General features: G+C 36.3%; 1 protein-coding gene across 6 annotated transcripts in view; it reads left to right on the top strand.

The window, feature by feature from the left end:
• The window catches only part of THSD7A (thrombospondin type 1 domain containing 7A), a 271,309-nt gene that overhangs the window by 238,333 nt on the left and 16,022 nt on the right, over positions 1–16,954 (top strand). For all 6 annotated transcript variants that reach the window (XM_035319518.1, XM_035319521.1, XM_035319519.1 and 3 more), the window contains 9 exons: positions 633–811; positions 4,131–4,136; positions 4,751–4,884; positions 6,683–6,836; positions 7,569–7,710; positions 8,181–8,296; positions 13,925–14,042; positions 15,706–15,851; positions 16,412–16,586. In XM_035319518.1, coding sequence (XP_035175409.1) covers positions 633–811; positions 4,131–4,136; positions 4,751–4,884; positions 6,683–6,836; positions 7,569–7,710; positions 8,181–8,296; positions 13,925–14,042; positions 15,706–15,851; positions 16,412–16,586 — 1,170 coding nt within the window. The remainder of the gene's footprint in view (positions 1–632; positions 812–4,130; positions 4,137–4,750; positions 4,885–6,682; positions 6,837–7,568; positions 7,711–8,180; positions 8,297–13,924; positions 14,043–15,705; positions 15,852–16,411; positions 16,587–16,954) is intronic.

Here is a 16,954-nt window from a genome sequence, read left to right as displayed (position 1 = left end):
GCCCCTTTCCAACATCTCAGGACTGATGACTTATCCAAACCAAACAGCTGCTTTTCTATTCAGAGCTATTATTCAGTGTGCTACTGGGGGCAGATGGTTGTTAATCGGCAGATCATTAATGTGGCAGACCACTCTCTTTTTCTAGCCTTAGAAAGGTCACAAGGTGTTAAGTTCCCTCGCTCCAGGCTGATAAGATGCATATCTTTTGATTCAGTTGGATTTTTTATGTATAACTACAATTGACTTACTGTATTCAGTGATGGAAGGAGCTTTTAATTAAACATTTTTCGTTCAAAAGAGTATTGTTTTTGTGGTATAAGAATGATAAAATGAGATGGGTTAGTGTCAATTACACTGTGGCTGTCAGAAAGTTTGAGTGCTGAAATCTGGAGAGTGTGAATCATAATCAGATAAGAGTGAGGATGCTCAGCTGTTATTCTATCACAGTGTCCAGCTATATGTGTCAATTTTCTGCAGAATTTAATTTAACCCTAATGATGAAGAAATCTCTCTATTTGCACAGTCCTGTCAAGTCAAACTTTGGACAATCTAAATGAACTAGACTAAGGCTTCAGGGAGAAGTGGCAGAGTGACATGATGAGGAGATTTTACTTTCTTTTCTGTTCATGCAGGTTATATTGAGGAAGCCTGTATTATTCCATGTCCCTCAGACTGCAAGCTCAGCGAGTGGTCCAATTGGTCTCGCTGTAGTAAATCATGTGGGAGCGGGGTAAAAGTTCGGTCTAAATGGCTCCGTGAAAAACCCTACAATGGTGGAAGACCCTGTCCCAAGCTAGATCACGTCAATCAGGTAATTTTATTCATATTAACATTATTGATACACCTTTTTCCATACCTCAGCTAACCCTTTCAACTATATTGGGTTTTGATGCAGAAAAATTACACAGCATACGGGGCAGATGTAAACAGAAGGAGACGGCTTAAATTTCCTCAGTCGGTGTAGGATCTACTTTCATTATTTAATCCTCTGCAAGAGTTTAGCACATTATCTGAAGCGTAGATTGGAGACAGTAAAACAATCTTAAATGCAGATTGTGACAACAAGGTTTCTGGAGATACTCTCTTACAATGGTTAAAGTATGTCTGATTACAGATGCAAAAACTGCTAAGATTCTCAGTGACATTCTTCAACCATCTTAGATCAAAAAAAATAATAAAACTTCTCAAACACTCTGAGTGTTGTCTCAGTATCTTTTAGGGTGTTTTAATCAAGCTGGAGCTTGACCTTCCAGCTACACTTGCACTGGCACTTGCAGTTCCAGTGAGGAATGTGCTTCTGCAGTCAATATCCCAGTTGTCCTACTAACCATGTTTGATTTTCCAGTACAGCGCAGTCAGGCTGCAAAAACTGGATCCTCTTCAAATGAAGCTAAGCCAGGAGACATGATCCCAGAACACACTGGGAGTATTCTGAGCAGTAATGAACATTTAGTCCATGGGACCAAGTTTAGCACTAATCCAAGTTAAACCTCTGAAGCTTGTTTTTGCTCCTGTTTGCTTGAAGAGCTTTAGAAAGAAAAAAAAAATACCTTTTCAATTAACTTACACTTTTCAAAGTTGATTTACATTCATATTACTGTTGAATTTTATTTCCTTTGCTGAGACATATTGAACAACCACATGATCTTCTTTGTAAATATTCAAAGATTGGAAACAAGTGTGCTGTCAATTTACATTTGAATAAAATGCATGTACTTAATATTATCCTATTGACATTTTGCTAGCATAGACTGAAATGGCTTGTTGATCTAATTTTTTACTTTAGGGAATGTAATTATTTCTAATTTAGAAAATAATAAGTGTTAAACTGCAACTAATAAAATAAGTTTGTGATCTACTTTAACAGAAAAGAAACTAGGGGGAGGGTTGCTGGATTTGGGTTAGTGTGTAAAAATGTTTTAAAATAGGAGGAATGTGTTTCAATAGGAACAAATCACTGTCTATACAATAATCTTTTCCCTTCTTTAATATTCGTATAGTACATAATAACCTAGTATTTTTTCTGCATCGAAGCTGATTTTGCCTCTTACATGCAACACTATTGCCCTCTACTGGTACTTTGACTCGAATCTGATTGTTGCAATGTTACTTGGTGCTTACCAAATAATAACAGATGATTCAAAATGTAATTATTGTAAAATGAAATTGAAATACAGTACTTCATGAGAAGGGAGTCCTGCACATAACATATTAATGTCAAAAAGTTTAGAGGCTATATATTTCAATTTTAAATACATTCACCGTCAATTATTAAGTTGGGACATCTAAGAAATGTGTGGAGGAGAATATGCCTGCGTTCTAATGACCAAGGAATTGTGAGTTAATTAATTAATCCAAATCTGATACACCATTCATTCATTTGGAAAAGTAGTGACACTGCAGAATATTTATTTCAATTACTAAATATAATTTGTTTTATATATGTGTACATATATATAACATGCTTACTTGCACACATACAAAACATAATGGTTAGACTGGGTCTTTGCTGGCCCAAAAACCTGGGAGATTATGTACAGAGGGGCTACACTTGTAGGTGGAGATCTAAGAATGAAACCTCTGAGGAAAGACTGCAACATGTAGTCTAGCCCACAGAAGAGAAGTCGGGAGGGGACACGCAGGAAGTCTGCAAGCATGTACATAAAAGACTGTTGCAAAGGAGGAGGAAATAATCCATTTTCCATGGCCATCATGGATAGGATAAAAAGCAGTAGGCTTTGACTGCTGCAAGCAGATTTGGGTTAAGCATTGGGAAAATTTTCTAATGGTAAGGCTAGTGAAGCATGGGAATAAAGTTCCTAAGATGCCTGTCAAATTTTAAGAGCAGATTATTCAGCATCTGTCAGGGCTGACATCTGTATTTTGGCAGGGACTGAACACAGTGAATGCTAGATATCTAGTGTAGCCTGTGTTCTCCTGTCCACTCCTGGACCACACATGCTCCCAAACCACTCTCCAGCTGAATGCAGCTTGCTCTCTACCTGCTTCACTAGGCTAAAAGTCATTGTAATTACAATAATACTATAGTCAGGATTCTTATAGGATTGTATCAATGACTTTCAGAGGATTTCAATTGAAGAGGCTAATCTGAGGTTGTTAGAGGAAATAACAAGGATAAGTGCATCCCTATCTTCATTGGCTCCAGGCATTATTTGCTCCATTATCCAGCAGATGGGTATGCAATCCTTGTGCTAACCAACTGTCATGGCCTGCAGTCATAGTTACAGAATGCAGGTAGTAACATCACTAAACATATGCAATGCAATATACAGTTCTGCTTTGGCTTTCTGGAAAGAAATCCAATGTTTATGTTACTGGAAGAGCTGATGAATATGCAGGTTTTAAGTATTTCTTCTTATACTTATGAGAAGAATTCTCATTTCTTCTTATATATTTCACTTATCAACGTGAGATGTATAGAGACATTTCCCTAAACTACGGCTTCCCTGTTTTCATTTTAGAAATTCTTTAAAAAAATAAATAAAGTGCTACTTCTCATGGTACTACAGGTTGTGCACTGAATCTGGTAGTTTGCTTAATATGCATTTACACCACTGATCTTCACATCTGAGTTAATGGCTACATAGACAGCCCAAATGTGCTGACTATTCTGGTTTTGTTAGGCATAGACAGTGATATATCAGATTTTCTGCACATTTGTTGTTGCAGGGATTTTTTTTTTGTGACTTTAGGTTAACTAAAAAACTGTCAAACCATCAGTGCCATTTTTCTACCAAAACAGTGTCCTGGAAAGAAATTAAGAACTTATTCAAGACAATGTCTTAGTTGCACTAAGTGCACTATTTTTGCCTGAGGATTTTATCTCACTGTAGAGAAACTGGATTCCACACTGTGTGAAGAGTTGATGCACATAGTAAAAAAAGTAAGAAAAAAAAAAAAGTTTTGGACAAACTTCTTCAAAAATGCCTCAAACAAGTAAGGGAAATCCAAGAGGAAAAGATTGTTGTCTTTTGCTTTAGAGAAGTTGTAGACTATTGGTCTGTAATAAAAACTAAATTAATGCTATCTAAATACCTATATTTCACTCTAATCATTCTTTCTTTTTATCTTTCATTTTTCTTTTGGGTTCATGATGATACTTTCTTCAGGCTCAGGTAAGAGATTCTAAAATAAACAGATACCCTTAACATGTGCTTCCTGATTGTTCTCCACTGTTTACATTGTCTGCCTTTTTTTTTGTAATGCATCATTAAGAAAATGTATGAAAGACATATATATATTAACAAGATACCATTTCAAGTCTGTATTCAAATATATGCATAATGCTAATGCTAGAACACAAAATATATTAGTGACTTGCGGTGAGTAGAAATGAGCTGATATATTGATATCATTTACCTTAAGCTCACCTCTCCTTAAAAAAAAAAAAAAAAAGAGAGAGAGAGACTTTACCATAAATAAATAAATAAAACAGAGTTTATATGTAAATCATGTTGATGTTTCTGGTCAAAATGATACAGCATGAGTTTAGAGAAAATCAGGAAATCTGTCATTGGATGACTTTTGACTTTTTTTTTGTTCCTGTAGCTTTGTATCAAATACTTTATCTGTATTATTATTACAGCCTTCAGATTAGCAACTTTTGTAGATTTTATTATTCTTATTAAAAAAGAACGTTAATTTTTTTCTTCTTGTATCTCAGCATGATCACTATTGTATATTTATCTTGCTTGTGTGCAACAAAACTGACACCCAGTGTATATTCCAGGTATATGAGGTAGTACCTTGCCACAGTGACTGCAACCAGTACATATGGGTTACTGAGCCCTGGAGCGTCTGCAAGGTGACCAATGTGGACTTAAAAGAGAACTGTGGAGAAGGTGTTCAAACAAGGAAAGTCAGGTAAAACAATATCGTTCCTCCTTCAATTTCAAAAACCTTCGCTTTCAGTCATGGCTGTATTTAATTTGATGTAATTGTGAATCTTGTATAGCATTAAGTTTGTCCATGCAATGCTGAGCCAGAACCTTGTTTCATGTAAATCAGCAACCTTCAGCTAGTGCAGTAGAACTTGTTCTATATGAAACCATCATTTAGGAAACAAAACAAAACAAACGAACAAACAAAAAAAAACAACCAACCAACCAAACAAAAAACGTTCTAAGTACATATACATTCAGGAATAATAATTATGCTTATTACAGGAAGGAGTGGCAAAAGTGAATAAAGTGAAATAAGAGTCCATAAATTTTCCATTTTTTACTGATCTGTTGAACCTGATCTAAGCATCTTGTATGCTTGCTCATCATCTTAGAGCTCTAATCAAAGTCTAATTAAAATTAGTCTCACATGGTACAAAGCAGGTAAAGCAGTAGATTTTGTGGGTTTGGGTGTTTTGATTTTTTTTGTTTGTTTGTTTTGTTTTATGGCTAACTGCAACACAGCACACAATTTGAGGTTATATATTTGAATAATAAAGCATAAGATGAATTCCGTGTTGAAGGTCCCAAATGGAAGGTATATGCAGTGAACTGCTAAATGTTCTCTTTTTTCCTGCCATAAGTACTTAGGAACTGGCACATTCACAATATTTCATTCTAGATAACACCATTTCTTAGTGTAAATATTAACTTCCAGAGGGTCATAGTCTTAATATTTGCTTGACTAACATTAGACTGCACAGTTCTTCTCACGTAATAGCATCTAAATAGATTTCCATATTCAAAATACTCCAGTATGAAAAATCAGAATTAATCAGTATTTATGTTGAAAAATAGATTTCAAAAATATCATCACAAATGAAGAAATATAGAGATTTCATCCCTCTGGGACTAAAAACCTCTAAATTTTCATTTAACATCACATAATGCCATCAGAGTACTAACTCCATGAAGGAAATATATGCTCATGCGGTATCTCATGTCCACCTTAGAAAAGAGAATGTCTAAAAATAGTTTAGTCAGATAATATATTTGATTGTTAAAAAAAAAAGTACTCAAATGGAAGAAACCAAGAATATTTCTATGAATGTGAAAGGCATCATATTGACTGTAGCTCTTCCCTGGATAATAAGTGTAAGCATCCTTAATTTGAATGGTCTTAGTCACATGTTAGTTGGTCTTCTGCTGTCAGGTGAGAGGAATAAGTTAGCAGTAGGTTTGTTTACAGTGAAAATACTGTGGGATGAAGACTCATCTTTTTCAGTTCTACAAAAGTGAGCATAGTTGGTTCTGATCTTAACTGGGCTTCCAGCTGCTGATTTAATATAATGGTAATTGAAAAGCATATGTGTAAATTAATGATTAACATTAAGAATATACAATAAGAGTTTAAATATTTTTAGATATGAAATTATTCGTTGAAGCATTCTCAAAATATTTTTAAACTAAACATGATTCATATTATTCTGACTTAATAAGTTAACGTCAAGTAAATCACTTGCCCAGAAACTCTCAGAAAATAATTGACAAGAAATGTGTAAATTCTGTGCATTTTGTCATATGGCTGTCATCTGTAAAACCAAGGATTATTTTTGTCTCTTCAGCTTTACTTGAATATTCATAGATTAATACCTAATTCTGTTACTTCAATTACTTGATTATGTGCTGACAAAATGTTAAAAAGCGTCAGAATCCCGTGGTTTATAGTCATTGTACAAAATCCATGGCAAGTGCAGTTTATGTGCAGTTATTTTTTCCAGGTGCATGCTAAACACTGTGGATGGTCCTTCTGACACTGTGGAGGACTATCTGTGTGATCCTGAAGAGATGCCACTTGGTGCTAGAAAATGTATCTTACCTTGTCCTGAAGACTGTGTTATGTCTGAATGGGGATCATGGTCTCGATGTTCTTTGGTAAGTGTACCATTCAGTGTAACATTTATGGTTTTAAAAGGATGCTTTAAAAATATATGAATTACTGTGCAAAGATGCTGAATTGAGCAGTGAGTACATATGTAAATACTTGCATTTACTGTCATCTTTAGGATCATCGATACTTGGTTGCAAATGAACTGTGCCAGTATCTTTCATTCAGTGAAGCTGTTCCCAAAAAGTGCCTCTTACTAAATAAAAATGTCACAAATGGGCATTCTTCAGTGTAGGGTAGGTTCTGTGTGGTGGAATAGCTTCAGCAATAGCTTGTGTCTAGCTATGATCCCCTCCGTAGTAGGAGAGTATAGTCAATGTACTAAAAATGTCACTATCCTGTAAAGAGCAAAGTCTGTAGATCAACACTGACCACAAAAAAACAATCCTGGGTCTCCCCTTCCCTTCTTTCCCTTTCTGTGAGGAATCTCCAAGTAAAAAAAAAAAAAAAAAAAAAAAAAAAAAAGGTTTCAGGACCTCTGAGTATTCAGACTCTGGTGCACTGTAGTATGGTATTTGGAAAGTGAGCATCTGAATATCCAGTTTATGAATGAAATAATTTCAAAGCATTGTTAGTGAAATATGAACTAGTTAGGAAAATACCAAGGTGTTATCCAATTAGAGTATATTTCACCTTGGATGGTACTAAGGTGAAACAGCAGACTAAATTCCCTCTGAAATAACAAGGAAATATTTTCTCTTTCCAATTTCTCTTTCAAGCCATGCAATGGAAGCAATGTCCGTGAAAGGTCAGCTGAATCGCTGAGACAACCAGATGAAGGAAAGTCTTGTCCTGCTGCCACTGAGACAGAAGTCTGCACTTTGAACAAAAACTGCTACCACTATGACTACAATGTGACAGGTATTTGGGTCTCATGATATAGTGACAGTTTAGAACTAAGTTCCATTCACCTTACAGGATGGATTTTTCAGCTTTCCATTCTTATCCAGAGTGAGCCGTGAGGCTTGTGCTAAGAACTGATCCACTTCATTCAATTCAGACAAAATATTATTGGAGACTTTGCAACTTGGATGTAGTGTCCATGCTGTAGCTGCAGGAAATTTATTTCTATTATTGTTTTGTGATTTTCTCAAAATCCATGCAGATCAAACCAAATATCAACCTTCAGGAAGGTATCATTGTACTTTCCATTTGTAGTAACAGCGTCTGCTTCCAAAAATGTGTAGCAGCTGTCCTCCATGAGCATTTACATGTGTAAAAGTTGCCATGAGGACTATTTTAGGACATCAGAATCAGAATTAAATGGGAAAGTGGATCATTATGAGTTTTATCTAAAATTTCTGCTGCCCTAATGAATTCCTTATTTGCAGACTGGAGCACATGTCAGCTCAGTGAGAAGGCTGTCTGTGGCAATGGTATCAAGACACGGATGCTCGACTGTGTTCGCAGTGATGGCAAATCAGTTGACCTGAAGTACTGTGAAGAGGTGAGTGGGTACCTGTGCGTAAGCTCCTTTCTAGTGGTACTAATTAATGCTGAGCCATCTAAGCTATACAGCATGTAACACATCATCGCCAGATGTTTCACAAAGCTATTCATGGATTGTTAAGTACCTCTGAAATGAACAGTGCCATCAACAGTGATTTTTATACAATTTCGTTTTAAGTGCCTCCATGAAGGTATGCTAATTATTATGTCCTGAAGGAAATGACTTAGAAACAATAATTAATAAAGTAGAATAAAGGTAATAAATCTTAATCAGAACACTAATCATCATTCTAATTTGATACAATTTCTGCATGGAGCTTTGAACAGCTGCCAGTATCAATCACTTACTCAATGTGTTGGAAAACATTTCTCACATGCCATTCGACAGCTGGGCTGAATGTTAACTTCTCGTATCCAGCTGTGCAATGCGAAAGGTACCCAAGCTAGTGTGAAACACTGTGCAGCATGAATGAAATATTAATGTAATAGAAGCATATATGGAGAGGTAATCAGCAGATAGGAACCCTTACATTTTGACAGACCGATTTTGCAAATGTTCAAATTATCTTCATATTTTACAAGGGCTATTTTTATGGTATTTTGTGCATCAATCTTAATGTTTTTAGTCACATGGAAATAGTAATATGAAGGAAAGGGAGAAAACAACACAAATCTTAACTGTGTTTCTTGATGCAAAATTAACTGGACTCTCATTGTCTACCATTTCCCCACCACCCAGACATCAGAAACAAAATCACTTGCAATGGCGGACTAAGGTGGAGTGCCCTCCACAGCAGCTTTGGTGCAGACACCTCTTCTGTTGGACCTTGCTGGCTAGTAGCTGCTCTTCAGGACGTGCCTGTAGAGAAAGGAGTCTTGTCAGAAGCAGAGGGAGTCACGTGCCTTGGACTATGGTTTTATAACAATGTATTAGATCTATTTAGGCCTCTCTAACTCCCTCCATAATCCTGGATTCTTGAATTCATAGGTTCTTAGCATAGGCTCTTCAGCTGAGGCTTGGCACCCAGCTTTTGTGCCAAGTTTCTCCTTATCACATAGATTTTGGGATTAAAATCAAATCTAGTAATTTGATAACGTATGTCTCAGGAAAAAGTTCAGGATCCGCCCACCTGCCAGCAAGTTTCTCTGAGGTTAATAGCAGAATGCATTAATGCATTATTTAAATGTTGTAATGCATTAAAATAAAAAATTTGGCTCTTGGTTTATTTGTAGGAGACAGCAAAATTGATTAATTCATACAAAAACACAATATCAAATATCCATCCATGTTAATATTTCAGCAGAAAAAGAAAAACAAAAGTCTGTATTAGATATTTAGGGAAAATATATTTCTTTTTCCATAAAGGCATTAAATTATTCCTATTGTTAACCAAAAAATTAATTTAAGCAACATTTAGAACAAATGTTTTTTTATACATTGAAATCTCATTGCAGAAAACCTCTGGAGCTTTCCTGCTACAGAAGAAATGAAAGTTTATTACCCAAAGAACTAATTAGGGCAACAGAGATAACAGGGATCTCAAAAACAACTTGCCATAAACGACTGGCAAACAGACATCACTGCAGTGGAGTCCTGTCTTTCTCAGCAACTACTGTGATACAATTTTATTTGCCCTGTTGACTTGCTAGACCGTATAGAGATACGTCTCCGTGCAGAAAGCTCTGATCCACACCCTAGTCAGACTGTTAAAGCTATTTATTGAATAATGGATGTGTAAGCAGTAGTACAGCAAGGTCAAAGGCTGAACCAATAACTGTGAGGAGTAAAACCTGTTAACCTGATTAACAAGAAAGCCAAGCTGTTCAGACCTTACCAGCCCCTTCATTCTAAAGATGTGAAAGTGAACTCTGTGACCTTCCAGGCCATGAGAGGAGAGTACTGAAGAAATCAAAATGCATGTACATACACCGTGCACTTCTCAGTAATCTAATCACAGGGTGTCCTTCAGTTTTGTTATGTTTTTTTTTATGTATTTTTGCATTATAAGGGCAATACAGAAATATTAAGCTCAAAATAAGGTTTATGTGGTTAGAGAGACTGATGATAAGAGAAAGGTGAGATAATTTTGTAATGATTTAACTAATGGAATTTCCCAGGGCTATCATAAAACTTTATATTAGCTGTCTGAATAAAGCAGACATTTTGTTTAATTTATGTGTAGATACATTTATAGAAGTATGATTCTTGTCAGTATATATATGCAAAGAAGAGAGATCACGGTAGCTAAACCTATTCTGATCCCTTAAAAAATGAGGGTCCCTGACTGCAATGTCTGAACTGCTTTATAATTTATGGTTCAATAAACTAATAAAAGCCATATATTAAAAAACACCCTTCACACTGTCTTTTGACTATCAACTTCTTCAAGTACGACCATCTCCAGGACTAAAAATTCTTCTAAGCTCCTGTTTTGTGCTCATTGCTTTCCTAATACATTTCATATGATCTCATGTTTGTTTCAGTCAATCAGCTAAGAAGCTAGCCAGTCATCCTGATTAGTGCCAGGATAAATCAATTTCTAGAGCTTATTTCCAAGTCCTAGTTATGTTAACATACTTCCCTTCAAACTCTCAAGACAGTGATACTGGATTACTTGGTCTCTAACTCCACAAAATTAGCACATCACAAGAACTCGTTTTACCTTGAATATTTAAAAATAAAATCACCTAAAGCAAGCTGGCCCTGGTCATGTTTATAGGCTTATTTTTGTTCATTTACGTGCAATTAAAGATCAGAGAAGCCTAGAAAGCAGCAGTTTTATCTGTATTAGCAAGCAAATGAAAAACTTATTTGTTTTATTGACAAATATTCTGTCAGATTACATGATTAACCTCCAGCAGAGGCTAATCTGCAGTGCCAAACAGTCCTACAAACAAATATATATGATTTTTGTGGATCACAAGGTTTATGGAACATGCGTGTCTGGCAGCTGGCTGCCCCTGGCATGTACAACCAGGAGTACAGGATGCTCAGCACTAGCATTCAGTGTAACTCCAGTGTTTGCTGTTCTCTAATCAGAAACCACAACTCATACAGAACTCATCCGGCAGCCCTTTCAGATAAGGGAACTACTGAACAATTTTCCAAATGTTTTGCCAGATAGATTTTGTAAGGTCCGCAAGGTGAACTCTGATTGTTCAAATGAAGGAAGGAGAGGGATGAGAAAAGAATGAGTGATTAATATCAAATTAGAGCCTGCAAATTGTTCCCCACATCCACTTCAGCAGCACATCAATGTATAAGATGTGCAAATGGCAGATCCCTAGGGGTAATCTGGCCTTTGACTTTCTCTGCTTCACCTTTAATATCTCTCTTGGGCTTTTCCTTCTATAGTTGCCAGAGTCCAGCTGAGAAAGCCAGTCCTAAAAGAGAGAAGTCATGTTTCTCTAATTGCCAGGAATGAATTCAGCAGGCTTTGAGCCTTTGCTCAGAAGATTTGACCCAAATGCCAGGCCAACTTCAAAGACTATTGTCTGATTTCCTAATTATCCAAATTACAGATTATCCAAAGTTTTGAGGTGTTGACTTTATGCGATAGCTGGATAATCAAGGTTATACTGTGCTACAGAGAAAAGCCAAAAACTCATTCTTTGATGTATAAAACAGAACAGAATTCTAAAATCTAATTTGTCTCAATATAAAGTACTACAAATGCAAATGTAAGACTTGGTGAGTCTATCATGGTGAGACATTTACAGTACTTGTGGTAGTTTATTTATGGAGAATATGTTAATGTTGTGCCTAATTATTGCTCTGTGCTTGCATGTAGTAGGAAATTCTGGTTTTATTTCCTTTTTAAAGTCTTAACTGCTGGTTTTATGCCATTAACCTTTGCAGTCGTTAAAATTAATAGGTTCTGAAGAGTCTAGTTTGCCTTTTTTTTCTTTAAAGCCATGGATTTATCTCCTTAGAGATATCCACAGCCATCTGGGATTATGAAAGGCCTCAATGATGATCAAGGTTCACTGGTGAGAGCCAGTGAAGAGGACAGTCTTTTATGTTAGGAAGCAGATCTCTTCATATTGGCGGAACTGATTTTCTTTCACATTTTATATAATTCACCTAATAATCAACCTATTTTTTAACTCATTCTGGAGCTGTGCAGGCTGCAGCGATTGCTAGTGTCATTATAATACTTATGCCATCAGTTCTATTCCATTTTGCATTATATATTCTCATGTGTGTTAGCCAGAATCTCTCTTCCACCTTGGATGGACAAAATGTGGAGCACAGGAGTTTATAAGAAGTGACTTTACAGGGTCAGATCAAAGGCCCATGTAGCCCACTGTGCTGTATCTAAGCACAGACATAAAACTATATCTTTCCTGTGCAGACTGCATTATTTTATACACAAGATTATGTTTGCTCAAGCAGCCTTCACCTGTTTTCAGCTATTGGACTGTGCTTGCCAAATGTGTTATCTTTGTGTTTAAACCTTCAGATTGCTCTTCCATTAACTTCTTTGGTCTTCCTTGAGCTCTTAGAAACTTGTTGCGTATGCAACATCTTCTGACAAACAGACTATCAAATGTATGCTCAATCTCCTCCTTTTGTTAGTTTTGAACCTGGCTCTTGTCATCACTTGCTAAATAATGCTAATTTCAGAATAAAGTTCTCTACCACTAGGGGCAGCCTTGAACTGAATTCAGCTGTTAATAGCTTATAGTTCAGTGTTTACATATTACTAATTCAAAATACTTCAATGATACTTCACAAATTGCTTTGTCCTCTACCTATTGTATTGTCAGAGAATGTGGGAACTCCAAGTGCATAATAATACAAATGCAATTTAAGACAGGTCAGAGACAAGCTTATTAACTGTGATCATTGACATTCAGACATCACCACATTCTCTGCTGCCCTGCATCAGAAATAGTGTGGTCAGCAGAACTAGGTAAGTGTTTGTCCCTTTATACGTGGCACTGGTTAGACCACATCTCAAATATTGTGTTCAGTTTTGGGCCCCTTGCTACATGAAAGACATTGATTTCTTTGAGCATGTGCAGAGAACAATGAAGCTGATGAAGGGACCAGAAAACAAGACTTATAAAGAGCAACTAAGGGAATTAAGGTTGTTTTGTCTGGAGAAAAGAAGGCTGAGGGGAGATCTCAACGCTCTTTACAACGATCTGAAAGGAGATTGCAGTGAGGAGAGTGTCAGTCTCTTTTCTCAGGTAACAACTGATAAGACACGAGGAAACGGTCTGAAGTTGCACCAGAGAAGGTTTAGAATGGATATTGGGAAGAATTTCTTCCTGGAGACGTGATCAAGCTTTCGAACAGGCTGCCCAGGGAAGTGGTGGAATGCCCATCCCTGGAGACATTAAAGAGATGTGTGGATATGGCACTAAGGGACATGGTTTAATGATGGACTTGTTCAGTCAGGTTGATGGCTGGACTTAATGATCTTTTCCCACCTAGATGATTCTATGATTCTATGAAATGAGATTCTAAAAGTCTTAATTGCTTTACTTTTTATTTCGTAATGAATTCATGTTTGCTTAAAGCTTACTTGCTTCAGATTCACCCTTTCAAAATGCATACACACTGCACTGTTGACACAGACTGGATATTATATGTTGACCATTGAATGTTTTCTTTTAGCTTGGTTTGGAGAAGACATGGCAAATGAATACATCTTGTGTGGTGGAATGTCCTGTGAACTGCCAGCTCTCTGACTGGTCATCTTGGTCTGAGTGCTCTCAGGCATGTGGCCTTACAGGTCTGTATGTAATCTTGGAATATTTTAAAAACAGCTTTTTTTCTTTTTTTTCTTTTTTTTTTTTTTAATTTGTTTTAAGTAAAAGAAGTAATATGTCTTTATTCAGAACTAGAAAGTGTAGGTAGTTAGGGTGAATGACAGGGATCTAAATCAACCTTATTCATGGAAATACTGTTTTGATGAGACCATACTCAGGAGAATGAGAATTTGGCCTGCAGTAGTTTCTGACTCCAGGAACAAAGAGATATGATGAATGATATATTGAGACCAAAAGAAACATTGATGTGAATATTTTTATTTCTCAGGGAGTGGGAGGGCGGGGTGTAGGATTTCCTGATGAATTTAATTAGTGGTAATTTTAGAACAACAAAACTTGTAGAAGTATATAGTGATTAGAACCAATAACTGTAAGAACCACAAAATATCTTATTTTTAAACACAGAGCAAGAAGCAGGGGAGAGAGAGAGTTGCTTTCACTTTGATCCATTAATTTGATTTTTCCCAAATGTTGCTGATCCGTATGCAAGTTTTTCAGTTTAGAGCATGTATACAATTCTAGTTATGGAGTAGTCTTGATATTTATTTGTACTGATATGCATCAGAATTAAGACTGAGAAGTACTGTTGTGCTAGGCAACTAAGATATACATACTGCTGAAATAGGACAGAGGAAGATCTGCTGTGAAACTTCTTTGTTCTACAACTGTATCTGGAATATGTCACTATCCTTATTGGATGGTTAGCAGTGTATGGAATGCCATTTCAGCTACTAGGCTCAGAGTAAAATGGTCTTCATGGAAGAGCTTGAAGTGTAAATATAGATAAGAAAATGGCAGTAGTTGTTATATTTTGTTCTCTTGTTGTATGCTATATTCCTTAGAAAAGGGACTGATGTTACTGACTGGAACTGTCATAGCAATTCGTTTTCTGGGGAGCAACTGAGCATCTCCAGGGAGAAAAACATCCAGACTGCAGGAAGAGCTAAGAAAGGCAGGAAAGGAAACAGAAACCCTTGCAAGGAAAGCACCAGCAGTGGAGTGGAGGAAGTGCTTACAGAGGCAGGCAGGCATGAGGAAACACTTTTTTGGGGCAGCAGGGGGACAAAGTTTACTTAACCCTGCTGATGTAGCCTATTTTTTTATATATATTTTTTTTTCTTTGAGGCTGAGTGAAGAGTCCTCAAACCCCTGCAAAATCTTAATGGACTATTATCCAGACAGACAGGGAAAGTTGCAAGCTGCTCCTTGGTGTTGTGATCACACAGTTACAAAACACACAATTAGTATTGTGTATTAACACAATATGTATTAACTCAGGGAAAAACAGGACCAAATTCCAAATAATCAGTAGGAATATCCACAGAAGAGCCACAAACCTTTACCTTCAGAAGTATTTTTCCCAAGGCTTCTGAAGTAGGAAATTTCTACTTTTTTGCTGTTACAGGAGCAATCTGAAATCCTGATCAGACATCCTTCTTCATGCAGTACTGAATAAAAGGTGTCTATCTCGGAAAATGTAAATCCATGTAACAAGCAAGAGCCAACAGATTTGCTTTACAGTCTGATTTGTCAAACACAATGCTTTTCACCAACACAGAACCATCCTGAAGAACAAATCAGTCTAACCACTTTGTTGTCATTTATATTGCTGTTTCTCATTTACAGGAAAAATGATCAGAAGAAGGACCATAAATCAACCATTTCAGGGTGATGGGAGGCCTTGTCCTTCTCAGATGGAACAATTCAAACCCTGTCCAGTAAAACCTTGTTATCGATGGCAATATGGTCAATGGTCTGCATGCAAAGTAGAGGTAAAAGCCATAGGGGACTTTAACGTTATGGAGCTTATATAACTAGGCTCATTTGTGACAGGCCTGGATATCTGCTTCAAAGAAGTGTAACCAATTTCATTCTATATCTCTTATACAAAAGGTGAAGGTTTATTCTTAGAGTTCATATTTGTCAACAGATATAACAATGTCCTACAGATATTCAAAGTATAAAGGTAAACTTTGGTGTCTGCCCAGCGTTTTTACTAATAATCAAAATTCTTATTTTGTAAAAGAATATCTGTGGAAATAGATAGGCATCCTCAGTGAAAAAAACAGCTTCATACTAGAAGAAATCTTCACTTGAGATACTATTGTGGTTTCAATTTAAAAGCTTAAGCTAGCTCAGTACTTCAAATAACAGGTAGCAGCAGATTATTTTTTTTTAGTTTCAAATGTAATGAACAATGTCTTATTTCTTTTTCCTACTCAAATGAATATGTAGTTAGGCAAAAAATAATAGGAGACAATGACACATAGATCAGTTTTAGTCTTTTGGCACTTTCCTCTTTCCAGCACCCATGTATCTTCTCCTTCCACAGGATGCTCAGTGTGGAGAGGGGACACGAGTGAGGAACATTTCCTGTGTGGTTTTTGACGGATCCGCTGAAGATGTGGGCAAAGTAGTAGATGAGGAATTCTGCGGAGAAATAGAGCCTGTTATAGATGGTAATAAGAAAATGGTGCTTGAGGAAACCTGCACTGTTCCTTGTCCAGGTAAGAAAGCTATTCAAATAAATCTTGCGTTTCAAGATTGGCTGGTATCCTTACCGTTATTGGTACCTCAGTGATCAACAGGAAATAAAATCTTTTTCATGTGCTTTATTGATTTGACTAATCCATCAAATGACCAATAGAGTTACGGCTCAAAGTCAATATATTAATTTTTAAAAATACCAGTTTTTAAATAATATAAAATGCATCTCAGCCACAGTTTGTAACTAATATGAAAGTATTTTTTTCACAATAATTTTTTGAAATAAAACTCTAGAAGAAAGAATGCTGATATACAGCTAAGTATTTGCTTTAAGTCTATAAGACCCCTTAACAGCTTTATTAACACTTTTAATGGTTGCTAGGAACAC

Source organism: Oxyura jamaicensis, chromosome 2, assembly GCF_011077185.1.
Source record: "Oxyura jamaicensis isolate SHBP4307 breed ruddy duck chromosome 2, BPBGC_Ojam_1.0, whole genome shotgun sequence".
In the NCBI taxonomy this organism is placed as follows: domain Eukaryota; kingdom Metazoa; phylum Chordata; class Aves; order Anseriformes; family Anatidae; genus Oxyura; species Oxyura jamaicensis.
This window is presented reverse-complemented; position numbering and strand designations above follow the sequence as displayed.